Here is a 15014-nt window from a genome sequence, read left to right as displayed (position 1 = left end):
TGTGGAAACTATATTATCTATGTTACACGAGAAACTATAGATTACCCAGTTGGCTAACTTACTGACCATTGCCTACAGACTATATGTGTACCAGTTTCTCAATATTTTACATTTAAGTTTCTCAATATTTACATAATTGCTTCCCACAAGAAAGGTTGGTCAGTATTCAATCCAGCTCTCTTTTAGATTTATTATAGATCTTTAGGTGAAAGTACTCAAGGGCCATTTCTCTCAATCCCCAAATTTGCAACTAGCTTTTTCAGAAGTATTATGAAACTGACAAGAAGCTAGAGATAATATAATAAACCACATTTCTTATTTTGAGGGGGATCCTCTAGAAGAATCCAGCAGCACTGGTTCACTGACAGCATGTTCCTTTTTCTTTTTCTTTTTAACAAAATAGTCCAGGAGTCCCCTTATTTCTAAACAAACACCTCTCCTGCCACGAGTTCCTAGGGAATGGGCTCGGGCAGCTCAGGCTCCTTCCCACTGGTTCTTACAAAATGTGCTTCTCTGCTTGGAGCAAGCTGGCACTTCAGTTGAACCCACGTCTCTTTGACTTCCTTGTTTTTCTGACCATTTTCCTTCACCCGTTTCAGAAAGTCGTCTCAATTCTTAAGAGTGCTTAATAAAGCTCAATATGAACATTAATTCTCTTGGCAAGAATCTTGTTCTTGACTTGTTTGTTAACATGCCAACAGCATGCTGGGTAACACTGTAGACCCATCCAGCTCTGCCCTGCTAACATCTGTGGGGCATTCTTTTTTGGACAGTGCCCATTCCCTTTATGTCTACGATATCACCATCCTTATATATCTGCATGAACGTTGCCAAAGGAACTCCATGCTTTCTAAAAGATTTAGAGAACGTGTAGCGGGTGCCCCTCTTCTTTCCCTTTGTGTTGGTCATTTTCACGATTTACTGGAAGATAGTAGTTCCAGCCGAAAGGACAGACAGCAGTGTCCTGACCCTCATACTCAGGCTCTTGATCCTGGGTCAGTTTTCTGTCTTGGACTTAGCAGGAGCCATGTCTTTCCGAATCTTCATCAGTGAACTTAAGCGGACATGTGTTAACATTATCTTCTCTTTGAGCTCCAACACCTTCTGTTCGACAGGGACATTGTGAATCTCCATCTTGGACACAGGCATTATGGCTTTTGTTGACAAGAGATAGCACATCATTTTGTCACTGGAAAGGCAAAAGTGGCCTCTTAAGGCAGCCATGGCAGCATGGGTTAAATATAGATGAAAGCCAACGGGAACTTCACAGGAACAACAGAATAAAAGGTTGTAAGTGCTGCCTTTGAGCAAGCCATCGATGCCCACTAGAAAAGGCTCTTCCCAAACCACGTTGTTGGTGACTCTGGAGAAGACCACTGCGTCCAGGGTGGGAGTCAGGTTCCAGGCGAGGTGCACCGAATCGGCGAGCACCGCGTGGCAGCGCGCGCACTGGAACACCGCGCACAGCTCGGGCTGCAGCCACCAACCAAGGCAACCGCGCGCCGGACAGCGGCTCCTCGCTCCTCGGGCCTCAGCCCTGCGGGGCCGAGCAGCGACAATCCTTTCACACCTGGGTGTCCCATTCCATGGAAGTCTTGAAAGAGGGTTCCTCGACCGCCTTCTGAGCACTGCCACTCGAGCCACCCCTCGGAGACGCTGCCCGGCGAGAGCGCAGCAGCCCGGATGGGACCGCCTGTCCATCCTTTTATAAAAATTCATGACTAAATTTTTCCTGGTGACTACTTAGTATTTCATTGTGTAGATTGACTGTAGTTTCTTTATCCAGTGGTTTGTTCTCTGGCACTCAGGTTGTTTCCAGATTCTGGCTGTTGTGTAAAGAACACAGAAGTGCAGATGACATTTTTACTGTGTGTTTTTGGGTCCCCTGGGTATATTCCCAATATGGTATTGCTGGGTCATATGGAAGTTCAATTTCTAGCTTTTTGAAGAATGCCGGAATGCCCATCATGTAAAAATGTTGGATCAGTGGGCATTCCTACCAACAATGAAAGAGAGTCCCATTCTCCAAGCATCTGCGCCACCATTTGTTGTTCTTGTTCTTTTTGATGTGTGCCTGTCTCTGTGGTGTGAGTTGATATCTCATTGTTGTTTTGATTTGCATATTCTTGATAATTAGTTATGTAGCACATTTCAAAAACTTTTTTTATTAGTGAATCACCGTAAGGTACAGTTACAGACTTACAAACTTTCGTGCTTGCTTTTCTGTCATACAATGATTGAGTATCCATCCCTCCACCAGTGCCCATTTTCCACCACCAAAAGTCCCAGCATCCCTCTCACCACCCTCACCCCATCCCCTCCACCCCACCACATCTCTGTGGCAGGGCATTCCCTTTTGCTTGTAGAGCATTTTTTCATGTACCTTTTGGGCTTTATAAAAGCAACTTCTACAAGATGCTACTTCACACTCCTCAGAGAGGGAAAAATCAACCTCGATATCCATAAAGAACAATTGTAATGGCACTAATAAGAAATAGAGGAACTCTGTAGGGATGGTGTACCATGCAGCAGTTCCATAAACCTGCCACAGTTTTCCACTAAGTGTGAAGAATTAAATCTAGGGACTAGAGACATTGAACTATAATTTAGGTGTTCTTGCCTTGCATACAGCTGAACCCAGATCAATCCCAGGTACTGTACTTGTCCCCTGAGCAGGAATGATCCCTGAGCACAGAGCTATTAGTAAGTCCTGAGCACCATTATTGTGCCCCCCTAAAACTAAAACAAAACCAGAAAGCAATATATCCTACGAGCTTAGGGAAAGTAGACAATGGCAAGGCACATATGTACTGTGTGCCCAACTTAAATTTGATTCCAGTACCACATGATCCCCCAAGCATTGCTGGGTGCAGCCTTGGAGGCCTCTGAGTTCTACTATATGTGGTCCTGAAGATCCCCAGCACTGCTGGGATTGCCCAGATGCTCAGAACAACAGGACCCAAGATGTATTGTGTCCTGGGACATTGCATTGACCCCCCTCCCCCCCCCCGCCCAATTGGAGGATCACCAGGCCTCCTGAGCAAACTTGAAAAGCCAAACACACACACACACACACACACACACAGAGCTAATAGCAAGTCTCCTCTGGGACAGTCTAGAAAGTATAAAAGCATGTTCTTGATACAAGCCATTATAACTTAAGAGATAGGACCCCCATGGGAAAGGAGGGGCTAAACCTGTCTGAGGACCTGGTCTGGAATTTATGGAAGAAGCCCAGCAGTCTTTCCCTCAAAGCTCAGAGAACTACATTTTGGGATCTATATCTCTTACTGTGTTTATCCAAATAACTGCAAGTATTAATAAGAAGTAAACTTAATTATTTAATATGTACAAGTATAAGAAAAGAGAAAAGAAATATAGATGTCCCTGGAAGATAGAGCATCTCCTTGAGTTAATCCACCCAGGGGAATTGCCTCTGCTGAAATGTTTTAAATGATCAATCACACCTATGTGCAGTCCTATACCTCAACTCCCTCAGGTGTTCTGTAAGTATGCTAACGGCTCTACATTAAACAGGTCATTTTGACCATCAGTCTGTGGTCCCCTTTCTCTTTGTTCCTCTGCTGGAGACTAGAAGAGGTGGTTCTCGGCCACGGAATGCCTTGCACACCCCCAATTTGAACTCACAAATAACGTATTATTTTAGTGCCTCTAACAACATGTTTTAAAAAATCTTCTTCAGAAATATGACAATAAATGATAGTAAGACACAGCTAACCTAGTTCTATCAAACTTCAAAGAAGATATGAAAAAGATCTAATAAAACTTACAGTGATTGTTCTCTACACTTATTGTTTTGAGGTGCCATTTCATTTGACAGGCTCAGATTGGTGTTAGATTAGTGGAAAGTAAGAGTGGGAATGAAAAAGATGACAGTTGATTGAGACCCAGGCCATCATAATGTAGGAATAAGAAAGGCAGGGGGTGTGTATTGAGCCATAGAGTGTAGTAGATGTAAGATATACGATGGAGGTTAGCCAGGGACCTTCCAGAATGGGAAGAACAGGGAGAATTGATTAGAATGCCCACCTTCTGAAACCACTGCCAATGGCGCTGAGACCTGCAGTTGCAGAGGTTTACAGAAGTCTTTCTGTAAAGTTCTAGTTACTGGCAGTCTCTCTGCCTCCTGTGAAAAGATTCCCTTTCATGTCATTCATCCACTTTTGAACACATTGCCCTTCCTTCCTTTTAGTCTGCCAACCTCAGTGTTTTGCCTTGTCATAGTTAAGGAACTTTATCCCAACTAAAACAAGTTTTCACATCAAATGTCACAGAAAAAAAAAATTGAGGTGATTCTGACGCTCATTTTATTTATGCATTTATTTATTTATTTATTATTTGGGGGGTCAAAACTGGTGGTACTCAGGAACTATTTGCAGGTCTGTGCTTAGAGAACACCCCACGAGGTGCTCAGAGATACATTTGGTGTATCACTGTATCACTTGTCATCCCGTTGATCCTCGATTTGCTCGCCAGTAACGTTTCCATTTGTCCCTGTCGAGTGTCACATTTGGTGGCAGGGTTAAAATCCAAGTACACTGTATGCAAAGCATGTGTTCTGCCCACTGAGTTATCTCTCCAGCCCATTTTTCAACACTTTAGGTGCCTAAGGTTCTGTTTTAAGAAAGGAATGGTGGTTAAAGCCACAAAGCTATAAGAATTCTGAACCAGAGAGATTGCTCTAAGGGTTGGGGCATATGTTTTGCATACAGGAGCTCTGATTTGATAATCAGGTATCACATGTACTCCTGAAAACCAGCAGGCGTGGCCCCCATCCCCCCCAAATAAAAAGGATCTGGCTTGTTTCTGAGCTTCCCTCTCCTTGAGAGACTTTGCTGTCTGAGCAGTCACACTTGCAACCATGATGCTCAAGCTTTATTTTCTAGGCTTCCTCTTCAGTTTCTCCCTGGCTGGTGTGGCAGGTAAGTATTTCATTTCCTTTTAATTATTCACAGCTTTACCCTGTGCGTCTGCCCAGGGGACTGTGGGAACAGCACCTAGGGCTGTTCTGAGCTTTGACAAGTTTGAACTTTCTTCTGCCACTAAATGGCGAGAACCCATTAAAGAGCAGTTTCCATAGGATTTATGAACAGCAACTAAGGAGAAAGCACTCCAGCAGGGGCAGGGAACTTTCTGCAGGACAAACGTATGCCCATATTTCTGCCTGGATTTCATCTGCCAATTTACAATCAAGGAAATGCTGGGAAAGTGGCTGATCCCCTCCTTGCCCCAATTTTCTCATCAATAGAATAGGGATTATAAATAATTGAGGATTAAGTTCGTTAGTATTTGCCAATCATTTTGAGCAGTACCTGGCACAGCATAGGGGTTATACACAATGTGTGAGAATTCTCCTTTGGCAGTAAAAAAGCAGAGATTACTGTGTCATCCCAATACAGCTCTGCACAAAACTGTTAGAACCCCAGTTAATAGATTGGCACCTCTCAGTATGAGGGCTCATGTCCCTGAGATGATGTAGTTGCTCAGAGACTAATAAAATAAAACAATCATTCTCATAAACGTAGGGACTTTAGGAAACTATACCTTTAATCCTTGCTTTTTTTTGGTTGGGGGGGCGATGGGGGTGCGGAAGGGGATAGGCTGAGTTTTGAGTCATACCTAGATGTTCTCAGAGCTTATGCCTGGCTCTTTGCTTAGGGATCACCCTGGCAGTGCTCAGGGGACCAAATGTGGTCCCCGTGATCAAATGAGGTGTGCCATATGCAAGATAAGTGTCCTGACACCTATGATATCTCTCTGGCTCTCTTTCCACCCTTGGACATAGCATACAATGGCAGAACTGAAGTCCTACCAAAATGCCTTGATTTTTCATCTTACCATGCTGGGAATCTTGGCGGAAATGTACTTTAATTCTGAGCTTCCCTATTTATAGTACATAATAATAAAATTCCTGTCAGATTTGGTGTTTGTGAGGATGACCTAAGATGGAAAGATTTGTACATACTTCCCAATAAATGTTTAACATTCACCTGTGTTCTATGGTTAATGGCTGCTAGCCAGGGAAAGGAATGGGGAGGGGGAAAGACAAAAGAGGAGGAAAGTGCTCAGCCCCTAAGATGTTTTCTCTGCCAGCTTCTCACTCCCAAGGCTTTTGCTCTTGTTTTTTGTTTTTTTTTTTTGTACTTGGCGAGAGGCAGGCTCTGGAGTCAGTTCAGTTTCACTTGCCTCTGGGCAAGTTCCTCCACCTCAACGAGTCTTAAATTTCTCATTCTGGAAATGGAAATACCAACCAGACCATTTTTGACTAAAGGATGCTAGGGAAATTAAGTGAGTTAAAGCAGGGAAATGTCCACTGATGTGTCGCTGATAGCAGTGGTGGTGTTAGAAAATAAAAGGAGAAACCCATGGACACTGATGCGAACGATCTATCCTATGGGTAGTAAATCAATTCTAAGCAGAGCCTTTTTTGTCTGGAGAAGCCGAGTGGTTAAGGTTCACACAGTGATCATGGGTTGTTCTCAGCCCTATGCTCATGAGTGAACATTAACAGTGCTCAGAGGACATATCTTGTGCTAGAGAAAAAAGCAGAGGTGGCTGCATGACCACATGCAAGCCAAATGCCCTACCCACTGTACTATCGCTCCAGCCTGAAGGTGTTTTTTCATTGTTATTAATCAGGTAGTGATTCCGATGAGTAAAATCAATGGTAGCATCAATTCTGCAAGTATGTACCACCATTTGATACACTTGCAGGAGGCCCAGAATAAAAACATTAATATCTAATAGTAGTAACACTAGTATATATATGTATATATATATAGTGGTACACTAATATGAATTTATAAATCCCAGGAAGCAACATAGGTCATTTAATATAAATCTTGACACTTAAGAGCTGAAGTCACGGGCTTGGGACTCTTTGTTTCTGTTTCAGTAATATTTGTCTCAATAATATTTGAGCAAAGACTAAAGAAGGTGAAGAAATGAGGTATATGAAAGTTTAGAGCTGTGTTACACAGAAAGGGAGAAAGAATTGCAGAGATGCTCAATGGGACCCACACAGCATGGTGGAGCAGAGCAGGAGGCCACTGTGGATGGTGGACGGTGAGGGCAAGGAGAAGTCAGAGGACAGCCCTCTTGGTCCTTCTCTGTCCAGCTTCCTATCCCATATCAGAAATTTTGTTCTTGTCAGGGAGGCAAAGCCTTACTCTCCTCACATTGGGTTTTCAGCAGGGCCTCCTCAACAAGATTTACAAGAGATTGGCAAGTGAATTTTTTTGTGTGTGTGTGCTGGACAGGGCACAACTCTCAGTACAAGGGAGCAGTTTCCAGCTCTATGTTGTGGGCTCTGTCCCTGCTCCTGGAGGGAGTAGGGGTGAACTTGGGCTTTCTTCATGCAAGCATGCACTCAGCTCCTCAAGCAATCTGTCTATAAGCCAAGACTGAGCTTATTAACACATACAGCGGAAATTATGTGGGAAAATAAACACAAAGTGGTGGTTCAGGATTCCAGCTTATTAGACATCTTCAAACAAGGAAGATCTATTTTTCACATATTTGCAAGGACATTACAAGACAGAGAAAAGCACTGTTCTAAAGCAACAGATTTTAGGCAGGTAAATATTTGGAAGTAGGGTTTGTTGGTAGATTCTGCCATTGTCATTTGTGGGCTGTTAAGAGTCTTATCTTCAATAGGAAGAGAATTTATATTCTGCCTTAAGACAGAAAAGTGGGGAGGGAAAGAACTTTCCCTGACTTTGCTCTTAATCATCTTTATCTTAAAAAATGTTTTTTATGTCACAATCATCTTTGGGGGTGACATATTTAGATTTCTTTCAGATAAAATATTAGAATTTTTTATACACATGGGACTAAATATAGGTGGAAATGGGCTACCCACATTGATCCAAGGAAGAAAGTTGGGAAAAGGCAGTATAAAATGATCCTCTCTTCTGCCCTGATTGCTATAGAGACCCTTCTTTGGAGCATTAGACCTCATGACTGAATCATTCATGCACGGCATGTGTCTGCCCACAGCATGGACCAGAGCATCTGAACAATTTCATAAGGAGGGCGTCAGGAGCCAGGATGCAGGCAGGTTGAGTAGGCCAGCAAAAGTTAACATGAAGTAAGTTAACATGAGAGTTAACATGAAGTAGAGTCAAGAGTGGGCCAGCAAAAGTTAACATGAAGTAAGAGCAGGTCCACGGACAGAGGAAGAGGATACCGACCAGACTTCAGAGGTTGAGTAAGACCCCCAAAAAAGGAGGAACCCATTGCTGGATTCAGGTCCTGGGAAGAACTAGTCCGTAGCACAACGTTGCCTCAGGCTAGTGGTCAATGACAGTGGTCATGCAGAGTCCTGTGAAGGTGGGAAAGTGGCCCTGGCAAAGGTCTTTGCTATCAGCCATTACTTTTCATCTCCATCAGGGAAATGATGAATAAAAGTATTTTTTACTGCCATTTACTTCTCTATAGCTTGGGAATGGTGCAGGAAACTGCTGTATATGTTGGTATTGTCTAAAACATGATATTCTGAAAGTTTATCAGGAATGTCAGAACATTGGAGATTCAAAATGTTGATTTCTTAGCTCTACTTCTGCCATCTGCACTTAGAGTGACAGTTTCAGGGAATCTTGAAGATTTACACAGAAATATATATTGCTAATAAGGATAGTACTCCTATCCAGGGTGAGTAATTTTCCTTCTCTTGCTATTATTAGAAACTCAGCTAAAATGTGAGTCTCTGAAACCTCAAAAAGTACATTTTAAGTCCAGAAATTTCCACAACATTTTGCACTGGCAGCCTGGGAGAGCTTGTACCTTCAACAGCAGTTTCTCGAGCAGCATTTTCTATACTGTGCAGTATAAAATGTAAGTAACTTAAGCTTCCTCCAGCTTAAATAGATGTTTGCTGAGATTCCACCAAAGGGGTTGATAAAAATCATAGTAGAGATAAGAACATCTTTTCTCCCTTGAAGTCAGTATGGTGACACAAAATGCATAATGATGTTCTGTGTTTTTGGAAGAAAGTTCGTCCCAGAAAGACCCAGTACAAAGTTCTTGCAGGTTAAGCCAGAACCTGGTGCCCAGTGTGCTCTCAATATATAGATGTTAAGTAAATATTGAAAGCAACTTATTTCACACGCAGTAATCAATTAAATTGACAATACTGATATTTGAGTAATAGTGTCACAGAGATGAGTGTGTGTAATATCTGTATATCTCTGCATATGTATATATGTGTATATGCTGTGTGGTGTCAGGAATTAAACCCAGGATCCCATAATACAAGGCTGCCGAGCTATATCCCCAGCACTGTGTGAAATATTTATTCTTTAATTAATAATTTCAATTAAAGCTTATAAAGATGGTAACACTAGCACTAAAGTTTATATTATTGATGCATAGTTACTGCACCCCACCACCACCAAAGTGTCCATGACTCTCCTCCACTGTCCTTATGTCACATCTAGTTCAATGTTCTTTTCCTCACACATGTCTTTCCCTTATTGTTTGTTAATAAGCTTTGCAATCTAAGGCTAAAGGTTTGTCATTGTTTGTTATTGTCTATATTCCACAGGTGAATGAAATTATTCAGTATTTGTTCTTCTCCTGTTGACTTATTCTTCTTAACATAAAAATGCCCATCTATATTACAATAAACTATCATTTCTGCTTATCTTACAGCTATGCAATTTGTTTTTAATTTAAAGGTCATTTTTTTTAAGAATGAGTTTTTTGTTTGCTTGGCTGGTGGGGGACATATTCACTGGTGCTCAGGATTTACTTCTGGCTCTGTGCTTAGGGATACCCCTGCTGGTACCTGAAAGACCACATGTGGTGCCAGGAGTTAAACTGGGGTCTACTTTAAGCTAGGCAAACATCTTAACCCCATACTATATATCCAGAGTGGAATTTTAGAAAATTAAAATTAATTTGAAACACTTAGAAAGCTATTCTCAAAATTGAGTAAAATCACAAATTAGAATGTGTTGATGCTTGTTCCTCTTCTATGATTTTTGAGCTATTTCTTGTGGATTATTGCCAAGACTGATATAATCAATGCCTTTCCTGCATGGATGCCTGGGAAGAGAAGCTCCTGGTAGCAAATGGCAGGTTTCCTGACTCAGACATTTCCTGAGCTTTTTCTTAGACTTCTTATTCTTTTACCCAACGAGATGCTAGCTGAACATGAGGAAGGAGATATTTAAGTTTACCTTTCATGATTTTTCACAAGAAATTCAGTTACAACTATGAATAAAAATAGTAAATTTTATTCTAGAAATTAATCCCTATCTTTCATGCATAGGGTAGGTCACAAGATGAGATTTTCTCATTAATTAGCCACTCACTAAATTCGGACTATCACCAGAACTTTCTCAATCTTCAGCCACTTTTTTCTCTGTTTGTTTTGTGTACCAAGTGTAAACTTTGAAAATTTTTGTAATCAATATTTCTCCATTCCACACAAAAGCTTGTAGAGTTGAAATTCTTATAATAAATAGGGATTATAATATGTTTTTGCCTAGCTCCCTTAGATAGTAAAAAATGAGGCCAAAGTTAGCCTACTTGTGGTTAAACATAGGCATAGGATTAGATGTTCTACTATGAAACCAATCCTTTAGGCCCCATGAAAGATTCATTCTTGTAATTATTTTCATAATGAGATTCCTAGATTTCTATGTAATTCTGAATATTTGCATCATTCCTATATATGTGATATTTCAACAAGACAATGGATACTTAAAGTTTTGATATTCTTCACTTCAGTTCAAATCTATTTCCTGTGCTCTGTTATTAAATCTGCCATTTGGGAAAGGACAAACTTTAGTAAAATATCACAAGCAAAAAGAAACCAGTCATTACAGCTAAATTTAGCTAGCAAATACAATGAACCATCAATAGTAATTTAAAATATCAAATTATATTCAATATTATTTGTTGGTTCTTTTTACTTGTCTCTTTTGATTTGATGAAACTATTGTCATGATGTAGTTCACTGAATACAGACATTACCCATATTCCTCTTTATATGACAGATAGCTATACTTCTAACCCTTCAACAAAATATTTTAGAAGCCAGCTCTTTTCTCTCAATCATCTTGATGCATTTTCTCTGATTTGCAACTACAGTGGGTAGAGCGTTTGCCTTGCACTTGGCTGACCCAAGTTCGATTCCTTTGCCCCTCTCAGAGAGCCTGGCAAGCCACTGAGAGTGTCTCACCCGCACGGCAGAGCCTGGCAGCTCCCCGTGGCATATTCGATATGCCAAAAACAGTAACAAGAAGTCTCATAATGGAGACGTTACTGGTGCCCGCTTGAGCAAATCGATGAGCAGTGGGATGACAGTGATACAGTGATACAGTGATTATACTATCAGTGTATCAAGATGTTAATTATATCATCATCTGTTGATCAAATATGTAATTGGTGATCAATCACTGTAAATCATCTTACCTGCCTCTTTGACTCACTACCTTATTTTTCCAAACATTTTTTCCAAATTTTTTATTAAAGCACTGTAATTTACCAAGTTATTCATTTACCAAGTTGAGTTTTAGATATACAATATTGCAGCAACAATCTCACCACCAGTGTCAACTTCCTTCCACAAATGTTCCAAGGTTCATTTGCCCCCGCCATATGCCCCACATGCCCCCCTGCCTCTATCTTGCCCTCTTTACAGGCACTTTCTAAATATGCTTGTAAAAATTTGGGCCTCTTGATTTCATTGTTGTTGACCCCGTGGTTTGAATATTTTACTCTGTCATTCCTTAAACCACCTTTGTGCCTGACTCCCCTGACTCCCCTGACCTGGCCCCAGTTGCTTTTCATCTGTCTCTTCTCCCCCCACCCTTCCATTCTTTCTTTCCTTTTCCTCACTATACTCTGGGACCAAGATCAGGGCCTCCCCTCTTTAAAACATCACCACCCTATTTTTAATGACTTTTCTCCATTTCTTGCATTCTCTAATTAAAGAAATCCGCCTATAACCCTAGTGCTGTTTTTAATTTCCTATAAGGAAATCTATCATTTGTGTTGGGTAAGCATCGTCTGACATGAAAAGTGGTGGTAACTTCTCAGAATCACCGTATTACAATGAGTTAGTGAAGGGGGGCAGTGGACACAATAATTAGAGCCACCAACTGTCCAGTGTAGTGATACTTGAGTATAAATTTCAGCCAATCTGAAAAATTAATAGGCTGGAAAAAAACTAAACACTTTTGATGAAAAAAAAAGGAACTCGGATTTTTGTCTTTTCCTTTCTATAGATATGGAGAGGGATCATGGATAAATAAAGAAAACTGTAGCAATACTCAACAACTCTTTTGTGACCTTACAACTGAGACTTCACTTATACAAGAAGCTTATTATGGGAGGGTGAGGGTGAACTACACTGGGAGGCTCTCAGACTGGGTGATCACAGAACGATTTATTCCCCGTTGGAAAAGTGAGTATATGGAATTTATTTCCACTTGTTCTATTTGCCTTTGAATAGCTCTCATAGAACTTGGATGACTTCCAGGTCCTGTTCTTTGCTTGGGTTTCCACTACCGTCTCATTTTGGACCTAATCCTCAGAATAATGCACAACTTTCCCCAGCCCCACTTAACAGCTTTGAAAAACAAGACACAGTAGACTTAGTTTCCTGTGCTCTCCCAGTCAATGTAACATAAGTTAGAGTTCAAATTCTTCTGAATGCAGAGCTGGTTCTCTATCTTCTACCAGGTCATTACTGCCTAGAAAAAAGGATTGTTTTTATATAGTAAAAAAAAAAAAGAGGTTCATTATCCTTCCTAAACCTGGTGGTTAAGTTTCTGAAAATCTCTCTAAATAATTACTTATTATGGAAATTGAAACTATTAAGTACCTCTCCCAAAGGGAAAACCAAAAAGTGCTCTCATATCCAATTGCCAAAGACATGTTTTCTTCTCCTAACCTTGTCATAATTACAGAATAAAATATTATATATAAATACATATGTAATCTAAAATGTAAATTATAAAGGAAACATTTTCAATTTTGTTTCATTTATTCTAGTCTTCTGAAATTCCATATCCACTAGCTTTTTTGAGTAACTTTTTCAAAGATACTCTTCACTTTACATTCACATGTACCTAGAATAATGAAATAGTTAAATTGGAGCTGATCTTGTTAAATATATCATGATGATCCTGGTTCATGCCTTTCCTTTCTTGTGCTTTGCCCTGAATGGAATCTTTTTATAGTATTTTTGCTGGATTTCTGAGTTTAACAGTGATGTTATTGTGCATATCCACTGAAACATTACATTTTAAAATAATTTGTCAATGCTTTCTTCTCTTTTACCAGCAAAAATAGACTCTCCATCCATGAATGTAACACAAGGTAACCAGTCTTTGTTGGTGAGTCTCTGTGCTCCAAATTTACCTGGTAAAGCACCCAGAGAGAATAGTATGACAATGGAGGATTACTATGAACTAGTATATCGAGTATTTATAACTAATATGTCCCTGGGAAAGGTAAGTTCAGAATAACAGATGTGCCTAATTCTTTCTTTTGTTCTTTAGTCATATGATATCTATCTTTCCACTACTTCCTCTTTTGCTTCCTTACCTTTTTCAATTTGTTCTCACTTTTCCCCTGATAGAGAAACAACTAGAATTTGGTGTTTGTATCAGAATTTTTGTGTGCCTGTGTATGTTTGTTTTTATCTTCTTTTTTCATTTTATCTCCACATGTCCTCTGCATGTCTAATGAAGAAATTAATGTGATTTAATTTTACTTGACAGCCACAACATTTAATTTTTTGAACCTTATTTTAAGTTGTCTTTGGATTACAGCATAATATATATTTGTGGGAAATTGTCTTTGATATTAGAATACACCATTAGTACCTTGATCTTAGCTAAGTGGTTCACTGGTGTCCATTGAAGAGAAGATCTTGGTTACTTTGACTGAAATGGATAGGACTCATTGCAACTAGCTGACATTATTCTAGAAATAACAAACAATATTAAAGATAAACAGCTATAGTAAACAAAATGCTGCCAGATTCTGGAATGATTGGAAAAGAAAAATGGAGAAGATAGAAGATAGGAGTTCCAATCAGTTGTGCTCTGTGTGGCCAATGCTCTAGATCTATAGTTTCATCCAAGTCTACTCTAGTCTCCATACTGTAGTTTGAATTCCTGAAAAAGAGACTGATCATGTGTCTGTCTATTAGCAAGCCTCAGGGGGAATTTATATGTCACCTATCAAGTCATGACTGTCTCTGTGATCTAAGTCTCTGGACCAGGAAGATACTCCTGAGAAGAAACTGTAACCCATCTTCTACTGTACTACATGTCCTTTCTAATAAAAATGGAGCAAATCAGTGACTCATTGAGAACAATTTATCATCTCTTTATTCTCTCTTGTGTCCAGGAAAAAATGGTATATGAAGGAACTCAGAAGATTGCTGAAATTGAGTCTCTAACACCCCACCAAACCTTCTGTGTAGTCGCTGAAATGTATCAGCCGATGTTTGGCAGAAGAAGCCAGAGAAGTGAAAAGAGATGTGTGGAAATTTCTTGAAGTGGTCTGGAATACTCCACCATCTAGAAACAAAAAGTGCTCTGGGAGTGGAAGGGTTCTTGATTGAATGATCTTATTGGAACCTACATTTATATTTTCTTAAAGTAATATTCTCCACTATGCTTTTATAACATTTTTGCTTATCTATTCCTCTTTCTTTCTTTATATTTCACTTGTAAGAAAAATGTAAACAGTAGTCCTGCAAAAACAATAGTGTTTGAAGAAGACAGAGTAAAAAGTTGTGTAAAATACAATAATTTTTGAATGCTACATACCTAAGAATAATCTTTGTTTTAGGTAGCTAAATCAAACTTTAAGAATCAAAGAAGTGGGATAGAGGCTGGAGCCATACTACAGTGGGGAGGGCATTTGCCTTGCATGCGGCTAACCCGGGTTCAATCCCCAACATTCCATATGGTCCTCTGAGCACCACCAGGAGTAATTCCTGAGTGCAAAGCCAGGAGGAACCCTTG

The 15014-nt window shown here is 40.1% G+C and overlaps 1 protein-coding gene and 1 pseudogene across 1 annotated transcript; one reads left to right on the top strand and one right to left on the bottom strand.

Moving 5' to 3' along the window:
- Positions 1-996: 996 nt before the first annotated feature.
- LOC101546974 (protein Mis18-beta-like) lies at positions 997-4884 on the bottom strand (annotated as a pseudogene).
- On the top strand, positions 4883-14541 carry IL22RA2 (interleukin 22 receptor subunit alpha 2). The gene is made up of 5 exons (XM_004609076.1): positions 4883-4943; positions 8706-8856; positions 12258-12436; positions 13318-13487; positions 14392-14541. Exons 1-5 carry the CDS (start codon positions 4883-4885, stop codon positions 14539-14541), a joined length of 711 nt encoding a protein of 236 aa, XP_004609133.1.
- Positions 14542-15014: the final 473 nt, after the last annotated feature.

Source organism: Sorex araneus, chromosome 4 (genome assembly GCF_027595985.1).
Source record: "Sorex araneus isolate mSorAra2 chromosome 4, mSorAra2.pri, whole genome shotgun sequence".
Lineage (NCBI taxonomy): Eukaryota > Metazoa > Chordata > Mammalia > Eulipotyphla > Soricidae > Sorex > Sorex araneus.
Note: the sequence above shows the minus strand (reverse complement) of the source record. Positions and strands in the feature narration are given on the sequence as shown.

Bases quoted from the DNA above. Each gene is read 5' to 3' on its own strand.
- IL22RA2 (XM_004609076.1), top strand. From the start codon at position 4,883: ATGATGCTCAAGCTTTATTTTCTAGGCTTCCTCTTCAGTTTCTCCCTG. The intron at 12,437-13,317 runs GTGAGTATATGG...CTCTTTTACCAG, and splicing joins ATTTATTCCCCGTTGGAAAA to CAAAAATAGACTCTCCATCC. The intron at 13,488-14,391 runs GTAAGTTCAGAA...TCTTGTGTCCAG, and splicing joins CTAATATGTCCCTGGGAAAG to GAAAAAATGGTATATGAAGG.